General features: G+C 36.1%; 3 protein-coding genes across 4 annotated transcripts; 2 read left to right on the top strand and 1 right to left on the bottom strand.

Annotated features, from left to right (window-relative positions):
* The first annotated feature begins 1,451 nt into the window (after positions 1–1,451).
* On the top strand, positions 1,452–7,523 carry LOC132175443 (hydroxyproline O-galactosyltransferase HPGT1-like). 2 transcript variants are annotated; one of them, XR_009439427.1, is made up of 13 exons: positions 1,452–1,777; positions 1,879–1,942; positions 2,492–2,541; positions 2,620–2,813; positions 3,629–3,692; positions 3,772–3,844; positions 4,252–4,375; positions 4,657–4,744; positions 4,840–4,890; positions 5,482–5,553; positions 5,937–6,046; positions 6,955–7,059; positions 7,148–7,523. XR_009439427.1 is itself a non-coding variant. In XM_059587394.1 (12 exons), the coding sequence occupies exons 1-12, from the start codon at positions 1,665–1,667 to the stop codon at positions 6,975–6,977; spliced, it is 1,026 nt and encodes a 341-aa protein (XP_059443377.1). In that variant the 5' UTR covers positions 1,452–1,664; the 3' UTR covers positions 6,978–7,523. The 2 variants fall into 2 exon arrangements, 1 of the variants encoding a protein (XP_059443377.1); XM_059587394.1 differs by having other exon boundaries at positions 6,955–7,523.
* A 2,302-nt stretch (positions 7,524–9,825) lies between these two features.
* Positions 9,826–13,249, top strand: LOC132175830 (G-box-binding factor 3-like). The gene is made up of 5 exons (XM_059587892.1): positions 9,826–10,001; positions 10,996–11,098; positions 11,402–11,607; positions 11,942–12,145; positions 12,769–13,249. Exons 2-5 carry the CDS (start codon positions 11,050–11,052, stop codon positions 12,988–12,990), a joined length of 681 nt encoding a protein of 226 aa, XP_059443875.1. The 5' UTR covers positions 9,826–10,001; positions 10,996–11,049; the 3' UTR covers positions 12,991–13,249.
* A 642-nt stretch (positions 13,250–13,891) lies between these two features.
* LOC132174307 (G2/mitotic-specific cyclin-1-like) lies at positions 13,892–14,662 on the bottom strand. Its single transcript, XM_059585983.1, has one exon. It carries the CDS (start codon positions 14,660–14,662, stop codon positions 13,892–13,894), a length of 771 nt encoding a protein of 256 aa, XP_059441966.1.
* Between the last annotated feature and the right edge of the window lie 1,085 nt (positions 14,663–15,747).

Raw genomic sequence — 15,747 nt, 5'->3', positions numbered from 1 at the left:
CCCTTGGTCATCACGAACTAGAATCCCAAAACCCATCCTGCCCGTATCCTTGTCTATTGACGCGTCCCAGTTGACTTTCTTCCACCCAACACACGAAGCTTCCCATTTTGCTGGATTTCCCAGTGCGTGCATATCCTGAGTCCCGGCCCCCATATCATTGGCCTTAGAGAAATCTGCCACTGCAGTGATGGTCCGTTGAACAATCAGGGTAGGATGGTCCAGCGTCTTCCCATGCACCACGTCGTTTCTCCTTAACCAAAGTCTTCGAGCAATGCCAGCAAATTGCTTTATTTCCTCCAGATCACAATAAGCAAACACCTCCTCAACCAACCGGAGAAAGGGTGTAGCGCCTGTAGAGCTCATCTTCTGCAATTTTCTGCAACCCATACTCCAAACATCCATAGCCGACGGACATTTCCATACGATATGTAAGGCTATCTCTGTTTCGTTATCACATAATGGGCATAGGGAATTTTTCACTCCAACAAATTACTCCGAGTTGGCAAACTTTCATGGCAAGCTCGCCACATAAATTTTTTTTCTACATTCGGGATTTTCAGCTTCCACAAGTCATTCCACACCCGGCTGATTTCCAACTGGGAAGAGCTTGTTGCCCCATTCTGAGTTTCAAGCTCCACTGCAAGTAGTACGCACTTTTAACGGAAAAATTTCCTATTTTAGTTCCTCTCCATATGCATTTATCCTCCCTGTTAAAGCTACTAATCGGCAAAGATTGAATTAGCTGGCCCTCCTCTCTTGTAAAGAGAATGTCCAGTAATGGTAAATTCCACCACTTTGTATCTTCGTCGATTAACTCTCTAACTGTTGCGTCGGGATGTAGTAAAACCGGTCGAGATTGTATCATGTACGTCGAATGTCGGGGGATCCATTTGTCCTTCCAAATCCACACCCGAGCCCCGTTTCACACTCTCGACAACAATCCAACTTTTAGTAAATCACAGGAGCTACGTATACTCCGCCCCGCATAAGAGGGACGTGCACCTACTTAATTTGGCGTACTAGTTCGTATCTTGTATTTAAATGACACTATTTTGGTGTTCAACACCAAAACGACTTTGTTTTAATGTTATATTTATAATATAAAATGTAAAATATATATTTATATTATTATATATAAGGGTAGTTGTCAAAATGAGAGTAATTCTAGGTGACCTACTTATATTTTACTTATGTCCTACTAAGAACGATGTGGCTATTAAAATATCATTAGATCAAAATTCAATAATAATCAATTACAAACTCAATGATAATTTTAATAGCCACATCATTTTTAATAGAATACAAGTAACACACCTAAAATTAGTCGCCAAAATGGTTATACGGTTAGGGATTTACGGTTACTTGATTAGCCGTTTGCACATCCCTAGACTAAAAACTGTTAGGACGTCTCCACGAATCATTTACGAGCAATGCATATGACGACCAAAAAGAAGAGGTGGGAACTAAAAAAAAACAATCCACAGCATTCTTCTTCAAAAATTGCATGTCAATTCTTTGCTTTCAGATTCAAACTCAACAGTCATCTCATCGAGCTCCCAATCCCTCCAGATCGAACGGTCAAAAACAATCCAATCACAATCAAAGTCGATGATCCCTCAGTCACTCTCTCTCTCTCGGATTCTCTCTTGACGAAAATACTCTAAATGCATCCCCGAGCACCGCCGAAGCGGTCGTCCGTTTCGAGTTTCGAGTCTCGGGTTTCGGTTCTCTTGCTCGCTATGTTTGCCACCATGGCCACGGTTTACGTCGCTGGCCGGTTTGGTTCTTTTTCTTTTTGTGTAAATTTTGCTTATTCTAATTTTTGTTGTGGGAAATTTTTGTTCAACGAGTGTTTGATGAGAACGTGTTTTTGAATAGGCTATGGCAGGATGCGCAGACCAGAGCGTATTTGATTCAAGAGCTTGATAAACGAAATGGGCAGGTAATTAATTTTATTTTCATTCTTTGTGTCCAATTTAGTTTTGTTAATTGTTATGTATTATAGATGAATTTATGGTTAAAGAAAGTAAAATTTGTTTGGTAGGAATGGTTTCTCAATTGCTTAATTGGTGAGTTTATGGGCATTATTTAATACACCATTGTGTTCTGGTAATCTATTCTTCACATCATTCAAACGGGTTTAATGTTTTCAAAAAATAAATAGAGAAAAAATGATTTGTAAAAAGCACAATGGAGTAATTCGGTTCTAATAGGATGCAATAGTCGAGTAATTGACAGTACCAAATGATCGGATCCCATGCGGCCTTATGCACAGCCAGCATTGCCTGGTGTTGTTTTTGATGATGCAATATTTAGTTGATGGACCGTAGGTAGGAGTATAAAGGGTTGTTTTGGTTTGCCAAGTCACTAATTCTTGGCCCAAAATGTTGTTTCTCATAATGCTGCACTGTGTTTCCTCTATTTGCAAGGTTTTGTTTGGTTGTTGTATCCATGAGAAATATTAAGGAACCAAATTGTCATGCATTTTCAGGGTCAATCTGCCATATCTGTTGACGATACACTAAAACGTATAGGCTGCAGGTAATTTGATTCTAGCTATCCAGCAAATTCGACAAACTATGATCTCAAGCTTATGGTACCATTCTTTTTACTTTCTAGGGAACAGCAGAAGAAGCTGTCAAACCTTGAGATGGACCTGGCTGCAGCTAGACAGGGGGGTTTTGTTCCAAAGCAGTTGTCAAAAATTGATGGGACTCGATCTAAGAAAAAGATTTTGGCTGTCATAGGAATTATTACAACATTTGGCGGAAAGAAAAAGAGAGATGCTATTCGCAAGGCATGGATGCCAACTGGTAACTGTTCTTTAGTATATTCTTTCCCTCGTTTAGTATGAGTGAAGTATAAATAATAACATATTCAATGCCGTAAATTCAAAACATTTCACTAATAGCCTAGTGAACTAAATGGGTTCGAATATGATGAGATAAACCAACTTGGGGGGTGGATGAAGTTGGTGGAAAAGTAGGTGATGAAATAACATTAATTTCTTATGTTTGAATTAAATCTGCATGACTGGTGGAGCAACAGTTACAAGATGAATTATAATTAGTTCCTGAAGATTGAGCGTGAACAGCAATTTTCTTACAAATCTATGCACAGAATGAATCTTTTGCACAAAGGGACCATACTCAGTTATACACCTAGCTATTTTGGCATGTCTAACCATGAAATGTCAAAAAACTATATTGGCTGTCAAGATGGTGCCTTTTGGGCTTGTTGTAATCCCCTATTTTTTATTTTGGCTGATGAGGTTGTTGGGGCTCTGTTACAAGATATTTTACTGTGATTGGTTTGACTTGGATTTGACTACCCCTATTGCGATGTTTTTCCTGTTTCAAGGGTGTTATGGATTACCTTAGTCGCACGATACATAAGTGGCCAGCCACAAATCATATTGAGGCCTAAAAATAAATTTATGCTGGTTCTTTTTAGATAAATGACTTCTTCTGGTTCACTAGGATATATGAGGATTTTATAATGGTATATAGATATATTCTGTTTCTGTGACTCTCTTTTCAAAATCCATCACTTCTATGAGTATCTTGTACTGCTAATTTCAGAATTTTATACCTGGATGGTACTTAACTGGGAAGTACAATATATGCAGGTGCAGCTCTAGAAAAATTGGCAGATGAAAAGGGCATCATTGTGCGATTTGTAATAGGAAGAAGGTCTTTGTTTTGACAATTCAACAATTTTTAAAAGAATTGTCTAAGGTTCTTAGTTTAGTCAAGTTTATATATCTTGCAGTGCAAATCGTGGAGACAGTCTGGACAAACAAATTGACGACGAAAATAGGCAGACCAACGATTTCATCATTCTTGTATGTTTAAAGTGTTTGCTGAATTTATCTTAACAATATTTAGTTGGGTTTAGAGTTTATATGTTTTTCCCATGCAGAGGTCTAAAATTTTAAAAGTTCAACAGGTCTGAAAAGTAGTTTTAAAATTTTTAAGCTTTTCTAAGAGAGTTGGTTTTATATTTATCTGCAGCTAACATCCTACACCAGTTATTGGGACCTGTTATCTTATAAGTGTATATCTGTGCTCTTTGTTTGTTCGTATTTCCTATTCTTCTACCATGATCCCAGATCAAAATTTGAACACATGCTATGTTGTTAGTTCATTATCACTTGTTAATGGTGAAGTTGGTAGGTAGCCGTTTGTTTGTAGGAATTCAAACTAGAAGTCAATATTAGTATGTTACTTCTTTTGTCTATCTGCCCTACAGGAAGGTCAAGGGGAGCCACCTGAGGAGCTTCCAAGAAATACGAAATCATTTTTTATTCATGCAGTAGAGAATTGGGATGCTGAGTTTTATGCTAAGGTCAATGATGATGTGTATGTTAACATTGGTATGTCCTTAATCTTTCTGGCAATCGACAAAGTAGTGTCTCCCTCTAGCACTGTGTCAGACCTGCACAAAATTTTTCTGGTTTGCAAGAGAGAAAACCTTGTAGGCTGTGGGAGAATAGTTGCATGAAAAATTAAGATGAGTTAGAAAAAGAAGTAATAAGCAATAAGAAAAAAGCAAGAGCTAGCCCTTCTTCATTTAAGAGAACTTGAAGTCTCTATGCCTAAACAGATTGTTGGAGTAGTCTATGCTGATCCTTTTGGCTTATCCTTTGTTATACAGATGCCCTGGGAGCAATGCTAACTACACATCTGGATGAGCCTCGTCTTTATATTGGGTGTATGAAATCAGGCGAAGTTTTTTCTGAGCCGTGAGTTCAATTAAAATGTTTATTTGATGGCAGAATGGTGTATTATTATGGTTTTAAGTTTATCTTTTCTTCCGTATATTGCCTGAATAATGTAGGACCCACATATGGTATGAACCAGACTGGTGGAAATTCGGTGATAAAAAAGGGTGAGTATTGCATTGTTTGGTTTTTACCTTTTGCCTGTAAAGTTTGATATTATAATTTCCAGAAAGTGGCTAGCTCAATTGTATACTTGATTTAACTAGACATATTTAACTCTTTTATGATATCTGTTTTGTGGCTGCATATTCAAAATACTTTTCTTCTTTATTATGAAACAAGCCCCTTCCTGCAATTCCCTCTTAAAATTTGTGTGGAGATAAGATGAGTGGAAGTAGGCAATGGTTGGTATCTAGAACTTTTCTTACTGTTCTATAAGGTGTATAAGTGCACAAAAGATTTAAAAAGAACAAAAAAAAGGAGAAAATTTGTCCTCCCCTTGAGAATAATTTATTAATGATGTAATGAATTGATTGTTGCATTCTGTTGCAAAGTACTACTGTGATTCCCACAAATCAATTTGTGTAAAAAAAGTAACCTGTAGATGCTGGATGCTTTGTTTTAAAAAACTAAGTAATGCCCAAGAACCTAATATGCATGCATTCACTCAGGCAGTGCAACTGGTCGCTCTTAATTTCCCATGTTTTGATGCCTGCCTTTTCAATTTACTCAAAAGAATTGTTTCTTGTATGGGGCAGATACTTTCAACATGCTTCTGGGGAGTTATATGTCATTTCAAAAACACTGGCTCAGTTCATCTCAATAAACAGGTATTTTCTTTATCTTTTATAGTAAGATTAATTAATATATACACACTTCGTGAGAAGAGAGAGCTCAAAAATTTGGAATGCTCCATTAATTTTGAGGCTAGAGGCCACGGCTCGAATAGGGTCATTGGCAAGGTGATGTAGGTTTGCCTATTGAGGTTAGGGTTTTTGAGGGTTTTGGGGTATCAGATTCTTTAGGACTCTTTGGTTTTTAGGGTTGGTATAGGGTCTTCTTTTTGTGGGATTTTGCGGGTTTTCCTATGTATACTATCTGTATACTTAGAGGCACATTGCACTTTTTTTGATATACAATATTACTTATCAAAAAAATATATATATAGACACACTTCGCAGAATTGAACTGACGTCTTTCTTTGGTTCTCCAGATCTAGTCTTCGTATGTATGCTCATGATGATGTTAGCACTGGATCATGGTTTATTGGGCTTGATGTGAAGCACATTAATGAAGGGAAGTTTTGCTGCTCCTGGTCGTCAGGTCTCTCTCTCTCTCTCTCTCTCTCACGCACACACAAACTTGTGTATGCATGCACAGAGTGACCCACCAGGGCTACCAGCCTACCACAGAGTATGATTTTTGCACTAAAGAAAGAAACAATTGAGAGCAACTGAGCAACAAAGGGTGTGGCATTGTACTCAAAGTGATTTGTATGTGTGCCAAGTGCGCATGGTGAAAGGGGTTTAGTTTTATGCTATGATTTGTTTCTCATCTGTTGGTTCTTGCTTAAAGGACTCAACCTTTTTATTGCAAAATCAGAAAAGTTTCATTTTTCATACACATTTCTGGTAATAAGAATTTGTTCAGTTTATACCAGCACATGGGAATATGGCTTTCTCCAAAGTTTTGGCATGAAGGAAAAATTTTGGGTTTGTGGGGAAAATTGAACACTAATCCCACCCATCGCCCTTGGATGCTACACATGTTCCGGTGATCCGGTGTGATACAACAGTTTTGCTGAAGGGAAGCGTTTTAGATGCCATGTCTAGTTAGTCTCTATTTAGACTTGAATACCTGATATGTTCTTGCATGCCGCAGAATAGCGTCTTACAAGATATTTTTTTCTTGTGTCCTGCTGAAGGGAAGCTTTTTAGATGCAATGTTTAGATAGTTTCTATTTACAATAAGATACATGGTGTCTTGTTTTACTCCATTGCAACCTTTCGTTGAAACTTGAAGGTGGAAATGCACATGCACATGCACATTTACATAATGAAGATTGAAGAAATTATAAATATAGTTGAGCTTTCGCTCGATTTCGTTCTGGATTGGGTGCTTTTACTTTCTATTAAATTATGGTTCTGACTTCCAAATATTGTTACTCTCAAAAGGGACAGGGTTATTTATACTGACATCTTTGTTTATATAATTTTTCCTGCATGTCTCAGGGGCTATTTGTGCAGCTGTGTGACTTGAGTTGTCTCCATAATGAGTTAAAGAAACCACATTGGTACATATATAGCAAGGGAAGACCATTATTCCCATCACACCAGGTGTGTGTTTTTTACCGAATTCGCGAAGTGATACAGGATTTTTTTTTTTTTTTTTTCTGCCAAAAGTTGATTTCTGGCTGTCTCGAAGCATGAATTTCTTGCTTTGAGAGATTTTGAGTACAGATCCTAACCTGCTAATCAGTAATTTTCAAGAGGCTGCAATGGATATAGGAATCGAACGTAGTTCTCATCCTCAAAAGACTTTGAAAGATCTAGTGCAATCCTATGCATGATGTATTGTAATCAGCTCTATTTTCCCCCTCATTCTTTCGATTTTTTTTTTTTTTTTGAAGAGTTTTTCTGTATATTTTTGTCAAAAGTCTAGAAATAAATTGTACACTCAAGCTGAGGATTTCATATATTAGGACAATTGGAACTTGAGGGTGAAAAACTAAAAAAGGTACATGCATGAGTATATATGATCGCATGTTTCCACTGGGATCATGCACTCTTTATATAAATACTCAATTTTCGATAATGATTACATACACCATGTTTGGTTACAGAGAAAATCCAATAAGTAGGAAAATAATATTTAGGCCAAAAAGCTTAGACTTAAAAAGCTTGAACAGACCAAACCATAATAGAAAATAGACGTCTTTCAAGAGGAAAAGGGTCTACCTCCAACCCTAAAAGAGAGCACCGAGCTCCATGGAAAGGCAGGAGAATGGCATCAAAGCAAACAAAGTTATTCTGGAAGAAGAAAACCGTGAATCTCCCCCACCTGTGACAAATGCAATGTTGTAGAATTGCCGTGGCATGTAATATTGAAAATTGATGCATCTAGATTTTATCCTCCCGGGCTCCAGCCAGGCATCCCATTTCGGGCGCTGACCAACCTAGACTCGCATTGGTTTGGCAATGTCATTTCGGGCAGCCACAAATGATCATACTCATACCATACTACGAAATACTCATCACTCTCTCCACCTAAAAAGGTTTAAGTCTCGATGTGCTAGCAGGTTTTTGGATAATCTACAACGGAAAAGGTATGGGAGGACCACTTTCACTGTCCTCCATTACAGTAGCAGTTGGCATTTGATGTTACTTGGCTCATGACATAGGAAAGGTTATCGGGACAACTCGTTAGAGTCGGTGACCCAAACTATAGCAGAAAAGGTATGGGAGCACCACTCTGACTTTCCACCATTACAGTGGCAGTTGGCATTTAATGTTACTTGGCTCGTGACATAGGAAAAGTTATCAAGGACACTTGTTGTCAGAGTCGGTGACCCAAACTCTTTGACAACTACACGCAATCCAGTCGAAAGGTGACTTGTGGCAAGGTCGTTTAATGAAAGAATGACCTTCGATCCATAAAAAAATAAAAAAAATAAAAAAAACAAGGTTCAAAATGGAAGGTAAGCACTTCATCCATTCATTCGAAGCATACACTAACTCTAGAACTTCTTCCTCTCAGGAAACAAGGGTTTTTTTATCAAGTCATTTATTGACTTAGGCATGAAAAGCATTTTCGTCGACTCATCCTGACAGGCTTCTAAGCCAATCTTCTTAATGATTGTAGATCCCCTCACTGACATTGTACTTCAATTTAGCTTATTTTCTAATAAAACAAAGCATGTCAGAGAGGTCATTTGCCCTCTCTCGCCCTAACTACACTAATGCGAATACGGTTAGATTTTAAAATTTAAATTGATTTCTATAATTAAATAATTCATATCTTTGTTATTTAAGAATACAACTGATTGAAATGCAATGAACTACAACAAATTGAGACCTTTAGAGGTGATAAATATTAAAGCAGTAAAATTTGAATTATTTAATATAAATAATAATTAAAATTTAGAAAATTTACCATAGAAACATTTTAAGGAATTTAGATGATCAAAGAGGTTCTATTTCTAGTTATTCATGGCTTAGGAGTGTTCATTTTGTTTTGTTGAACTTTTTTTTTTTTTTTTTTTTAAAATCATTGGGCAAATGTTGTTGGGTTGGATTAAAATCCTTTAAAAATTTTAGAGTATTCTACCATATAAATTTTTTAAAATTCAACATTTATCATTTTTCAATACTCAAATAATAAATACGAAGTTGGTTTAAAAACAATGGTTAGATTAAAAAAAATCTATATTATAGGATCAACATCTCCTAGAATTTATAGTATATTAAATTTCTTCAAATCTCAAAAATTTTTTGAAATTAAATAATTCAGATTCTGTCTTATCAATATTTTTAAACATACTTATTTTGAACACTAAACTAAAAGAAAAATGCTAGGTGTTCTTCTAATGTTCTCTTGGTATTCTTCCAACTGTGACGTGACTTTTAAAATGATCGTTAAATTTACGATTATCATTATTGACTTTTAATTTATTGGTAATTTTAAAAGCCACATCATAATTGAGAGGATAGCAGGAAAATATTAGAAGAATACCTAGTATTTTCTTAACTAAATTATGATAAATATCGAAGTAAAATACTGTTTTTTAAAATTATTTAATTTCAAAATAATAATTGAGATTTTGAGATAACACGTTTGATTGAATAACTTTTTGAGTAATGATTCTAAAAGGACTCATCACTCTAGTGACTCCACCCAAAATAAAAAGAAAAAAAACAAAAGAAAGAAAAAGAAAACAAAAGCGAAAAGGCGCCACGTCATGCTAATACTTTTTGACACATCTACGGCACCCCGGTCCTACACCGACAACACGTTGGCCAATAACAGCGTGACACCACCTACCTCTTGCTTTTCTAAACCGTCAATCACAACGCGCCGCTTGACGTGGCAGTTCTTTCTCTCTCTCTCTCTCTCTCTCTCCCCCAACAAAATCCTTTTTCTTTCCCTCCAATTCCAGAGAGTTCGATTACAAAACAACGAGAAACCGAAGAGCTAGGGTTAGGTTTTCCTTGCCTCTTCGAAATAGTCCCTTTCAGATCTCTTTGAATATTAGGCGCTATCAGGGATTCAAAGTTTCGAGGTAGGTTTGGTTTATAAATTCATCAGTATGTATATCCCTTTTTCTCTTTAGATTTCATATTTTATCCTCTAATTCATCAATATGATATTAGAGGGAAATTTTCTGTGTATATGTGTAATTTCAAATGAAAATGTTCTTAATTCGTCAGTTTATTAATTAATCAATTGGTGTTCTTCGATCAAGTTGTAGTAGATAGTATGTAGTGTATCTAAATGTATGCTATGGAAGCTTGTTTTAAGGGAAATCTCATCATCTCGCGTGGAAATATGTTGGGGGATATTTGAATCATTGAGATTTACAAATTGATGCAATGAAAGGGGTTTAATTTTGCTTAATTTATTGAAAGTACGCCTCTTTGTTGTGCTTAATCGACAAGTTTGCTTATAATGATAATTAATTATAGATTATGTCGTGTGTTTGATCAAATAAATTTCAATCATATGAATACCAAGCAATAGCCTAAAATGGGTGTTTTCATGTGATCGTGTCGCATATGTGGTTTTATGGTTTTCGGACAATTGTGTGTTCATGTGCAGTAATAGTGGAGACTGTTATCAAGTTTGTTAAAGTAATGATTTAAGTGATTAAATTTACCTCTTCCTATCAGCTTAAGCTTTTGAGACAACTAGTGATTTAAAATAGTATTAGAGCCAAAGGTATTGGGATCGAACCTTGACTCCATCAATTTACTCTATTTAAATTAAATATTTCACGTGTTGGGTCTCACCTATTAAAAGGGAGGTTGAGCCCACACATTAGGGGGAGTGTTAAAGTAACGATTTAAGTGATTAAATTTACCTCTTCCTATTAGCTTAAGCTTTTGGGACAACTGATGATTTAAAAAAGTTTTACATTATTAAAGCACATTTTATTGAATAGAATGTTTTGATAGATGAAAATGCTGGAAAATTTGGAGTAAGAATTCCATTTTATTTGATCTGGTTCTTTGTTAACCTCTCTCTTGCTCCTTTATATTCTTTCTGTTGATTACTAGATAACTTCGAAGCATGAACTCAGAGGAATAGGCATGCGAAACAATTGAGGAATAATGGGCCATACTCAGAGGAAAAAGGGGTCTAAGAGAATGCTATCTACTGGTACGAAAAAGTTTTTAAGTGATGGTTATATCTTTTGTTCAAAGTTTATGTGTATCCTTTACTGGGGAGGTGAGCTTTATTTAAAAGGGATGAATGCCTCTTTGGCGAGGTTTTGAAATGCATTTGTAACTTTTTTCTCTTGCCCCCTGTCCACCGATTTTGATTGAAAAAGGGGGGATATTATATTTCATCCTTTGGGGTTAACTTGAATATTGGTCCTTGTTGCTGATCCAAGATAATTGTTAAACGGTTGGAATCACTTAATGCTAACTTTATTTGTTTGCTTAATTATCTGGGCGACAGATGACAACATGAAAGTCCATACTCGGGTCAGTCCCTTAATTGAAGGGAAAGCAAATGGAAGAACTACAGGAGTTTCTGAGAGTGCTCCTGCCCCTGCCAATCTTGTAGGAATGTCCATCGAATTCCCAAATGAGAAAATAGAAACGGGTGCTGTGTCTATTGGTTCCTCTGCTGGGACAGGGCCAACTTTTAGAGGTTTGGTTCAGGTACGGAAGTATCTTTACCTTTGGGCTCAAAAAATACACGTCTATCAATATGTGCCTTAAGATGAGCATAAAACAAATGCTATTTTGATTAGACACAGTTACTAGTCTGAATTGTGAACTCATAGGAAGATGACAGATTTTTCCAAATTTTGTGAGCAAGGTTGAGGCAGTCAATTTAAGACCCTGAGGGGCAGTTTGTGCTTGAAACGTTATTCTATAGCTGACTTTTGAGTTTTTCTTTTTTTCTGAATTGGAAAGTAAGACAACTTAAAGAAAATGCATAGAATCGCTCTGGTACATTCTCACTGTTCATTTTGGATATTTACTTCCTCAGAATGAAAAGCAGCTGATACGAGAGAGAAGGAAACAGGCTAACAGAGAATCCGCTAGGAAATCTAGGTTGAAGAAGCAGGCTGAAGTGGAGGAACTGAGGAGGAAATATGGATCCTTGGATGTGGAGAATAAAGCCCTTAGAACTGAATTAGTTAATCTGAAAGCGTATTCAGACAAATTGAGGCTTGAAAATGCTGCATTAACGGTACTTTCTTATAAAGTCAGTTAATTTGTTTCTCCAGCACTTGCATTTGTTTTTTTAACAAAAGTAAACTTGTTTTATCTTATATTTTGTGCACTGACTTGCTAAAGTTTTGGTAATCGGTATTTATTGTTTAATTTTTGTTTGATACTTGCATTCTCTGTAGTTATATTCCCCAAAACTGAGCATTTTCTTCATATATGGACTTAAGGCCTTGATTTATAGTACACTGTCAGGGTTTTCTGTTGCTGACAGAGATAATATAGTATAACTGGAATGGCATATTAGCTGAGTTTAACCGAGCATGTCAAGAGTGAAGTGGCTTTTTAGTCATTTTACATTGAGGATAATCAAATTTAATGGCTTTTGGAATTTTACAAATTATGATATGAATGTTTCTTTGGAAATTAATCTGTTCAAATTGGTTTGTTTCCAAGAGCTGTTGGGTTGGGCTGAATTGGGTGACCGGGAAGCTCCCAAAGCCAGTCTAAGAATGATAATTTGGGAATTTATGCCTGTTGTTAACTTGTTATGCTGACGATGTGTGTTTCAGATTCTCTCTTGAGCAAAGCTGTATTTGCACTCATTTCCAGCTGGAGCTTACATACATTAGTTTAATTTTGCAGGAGAGGCTGAAAAGTACACAGGTAGGGAAGCAAGAAGGGATGGTTGGTGCTGAGATTCAAGCTGCTTTGTCCCTATCAAACACTTATGTGAATGGTCTTAACTCTGATTCTGCGAGCGGGAATGTGCATTGGGAAAGTGAAAACCATGAGAAATCTGACTCTAGAACTAAGCATCATCAATTGAAAACAAGCTTTAGGGCTGATGCTGTTGCCGCCGGATGATCAAGACATTATGCTTAATTTTGTAGTTTTTTTTCGAAAGATTGAAACCCCAATTAACTCTAAAGTGTGATTGGTTTACAAGGAATTTGACAAGTACTTTTAAGTTATTAGATTATAGGTGTCTTAAGTGGAAATTAAAGTTTTCCATGGATAGGATAAAGGGTGGGTATTCTTTATTGGTTATTGCCGATTTTGTGGTTTTGCTAAGTTATTCGATTAAATTTTGTTGGGTTTATTATACGAAATCCTTTAGTTGTTGGCAATCTTTGATATCTATTTTGAGATTAATTTCTGTTTGCTCAGTGTCTCTTGCAAAATGCAATTTGAATTGTCTTCTTCTTAACATTTTTATAAAGCCGGTTTGGACTTTCGAAACAAGTTTTCTTTCTATTCTGATTTTGGTTCAAATTTTTTTGGAAGTTTTGTTTTAACAACCAACGATTTAGAATGTATAGTCCTGAGTTCAAAATCAAAGTCAATATTCTAATTCAAGACTATTTTAATCAATTTTTTTTTTTTAAGCCAATAAAAAAAAATGTTACAAGTGGAAATTTTTTTTCATTCTTGATAAGTGAGAAGCACGAGCTTAGAAGCGGTCTATCTGTCGCTGATGACAATAGAACACATAGCAACATTTTCTGTCCTACAATATATGATAGAAATTTTCTCCAAATCAATAAGAAGGAAATATCCTTCAACGCATTTAAAATATTTCATTGATCTGATTTGGTGGAAATTTATATCCTAAAAAATATGTTGGGGGCTATTAAAGCTACCCATAAACAAACGAGCAGAACATAAAAACTAATAATAATAATAATAAATAAATAAATCACTTTTCCATGATACTTCGGTCAACTAATTACAAAGAGAAATAGTAATTTTTTCATCTCCCTTCCGACTACAAATTAGAGTATTTCTTGAAAACTTTTCTGTCGGGTTTCATCTTAAGCAACCGTAGAAGACGTCCGGCACGTGAGACGACTTGTCGTTTGGAGTAACCGGTTTCAAGAGCTCTGTTCCAGCCATGTCGTTTGCACATGCAGCACTGCGCTGCACAAACAGCAGAGGCGGCGATGGAAGATGCAGAGTACCTCACAATCATATCATAATCATTCATCGCAATCTCCCCGAAACAGAAGGCCAGATTCTTGAACTCCCCATCGGTTTCCCCGACCCCACAAGAGCTAAACAATTCAAGCAAGAAAGTGTGGATTGTGGGAACCATCAGCTTCCAATCCAACTTCTTCAGGATCTTGATTTCCATCGAATTGATTTCGTCTTGACTGTAACTGATGCCATGAAAAGATCTGGTGAAGTAAGTTTCTGGGATTTTGTTGAACTCTATAGCAGCAGGGAACCATTCCTCTCCATACTTGCACGCAATGACGAGCGCCGCCATACTCAGAAGCTTTAACTCAGCCATGGACAACACCTCCAGGGAGAGGGAGACAAAGCGGTCGACGACGTTGACGGCGAGAAAAAGAGTTTCCGGCCCGTAACCGAGGGAGGCATGCACTTCCGTCAACCAGTCGACCAGAATGGCTCTTACGTTGTCAGTCAGATTGCTCTTCATCACTCGGCTCTGCCTCTCCAACCGCTTATAGAACCCATACGCGCTGTTATCTTCTTCTTCTTCTTCTACACGGTGCTGCAACTTCTTTTGCGTCATGAAAAGAATTATTCCAAAAACGCTTTTTGCAACGCAATCCAAACAGGGTCTTAAAAGAATTTCAAAGGAAGATTAAATAGAAGTACAGAGAAGAAAGGTTGGAGGGTGTATATATAGGGTGCTTTTCAATTTCCGCGGTAACGTGGTGTAATGGGTCTCCGAATTGGAATTGGAATTGGATCCGAGGTGTAATGGGCTATGCGAAATCGATTTATGATGGGCCTTGATCATGGGCTCGATATTTTTTGTTTTTTTAATTGTAGATTGCAAATTGCAATTGCCCCGCAACAATCTACATAAATAAAAATAATATATTCAATTATCCCTTAAATTTCTGGACAATCTACATAATTTCTTCCGTTTTTCTCAACCTCAAAATTATTGTTTTTATTTATTTATTTATTAATAATTAACCTCAAAAATATTAATTCAACAAAATACCTGTCCCGGCCTAGTAATGCCCTTTGCTACTTCGAAACAATTTATTTTAAATAGCATATGAGAAGTGCATGTTTTTTGAGTAAAATTTCTTTTAACTTTGTAAATCCAATTAAAAAAAAAGCATGTGCTTCTCACATGTAGATGACACATGTCAATTTTATAAAATAGGTTTGAAAAATTTCCCCAATTCAATTTGGATAAAAACTCTATCCTAATAGAGACGTATGGTAGATTATCCATCTTAACTCAAAGACTTATCCATGGTACCTTGGTAGTAGCTGAGAATGGTATTTAGATCTGTGATTTTAGAACCTGAGAATTAAAAAATAAAATTTCAAAACGTGAAATTTGAAAATAATAATAATAATAATAATTGAAGTGTTTGGTTAAATCGTGATTTAACCTTTAAAATTTTAATTTAGTCTTTAAAATTAGGCATTTTTAAAAATACACCCACTCCTTGCTTATGATTTGAAACAGATTTTTTACTCTTTCAAATCTTAAGTTTTTAAAAATACACTTTAAAGAGTCAAAATAATACACTTTGTTTAAAATAAATCAAACTTTAAGCTTAGGCAATCGCATGGCCAAACTAACTTTTAATCAGTAAGGCTTAGCCTTATCTTAAAACTGAAGTCCATGTC

The sequence above is a fragment of the Corylus avellana genome, chromosome ca3, assembly GCF_901000735.1.
Source record: "Corylus avellana chromosome ca3, CavTom2PMs-1.0".
NCBI lineage: Eukaryota > Viridiplantae > Streptophyta > Magnoliopsida > Fagales > Betulaceae > Corylus > Corylus avellana.
The sequence above is the reverse complement of the archived record's forward strand: the minus strand, read 5'-3'. Positions and strand labels throughout refer to the sequence as shown.

Bases quoted from the DNA above. Each gene is read 5' to 3' on its own strand.
- LOC132175830 (XM_059587892.1), top strand. From the start codon at position 11,050: ATGGGCCATACTCAGAGGAAAAAGGGGTCTAAGAGAATGCTATCTACT. The intron at 11,099-11,401 runs GTACGAAAAAGT...TCTGGGCGACAG, and splicing joins TAAGAGAATGCTATCTACTG to ATGACAACATGAAAGTCCAT. The intron at 11,608-11,941 runs GTACGGAAGTAT...TTACTTCCTCAG, and splicing joins CTTTTAGAGGTTTGGTTCAG to AATGAAAAGCAGCTGATACG.
- LOC132175443 (XM_059587394.1), top strand. From the start codon at position 1,665: ATGCATCCCCGAGCACCGCCGAAGCGGTCGTCCGTTTCGAGTTTCGAG. The intron at 4,376-4,656 runs GTATGTCCTTAA...TTTGTTATACAG, and splicing joins TGATGTGTATGTTAACATTG to ATGCCCTGGGAGCAATGCTA. The intron at 4,891-5,481 runs GTGAGTATTGCA...TGTATGGGGCAG, and splicing joins AAATTCGGTGATAAAAAAGG to ATACTTTCAACATGCTTCTG.
- LOC132174307 (XM_059585983.1), bottom strand. From the start codon at position 14,662: ATGACGCAAAAGAAGTTGCAGCACCGTGTAGAAGAAGAAGAAGAAGAT.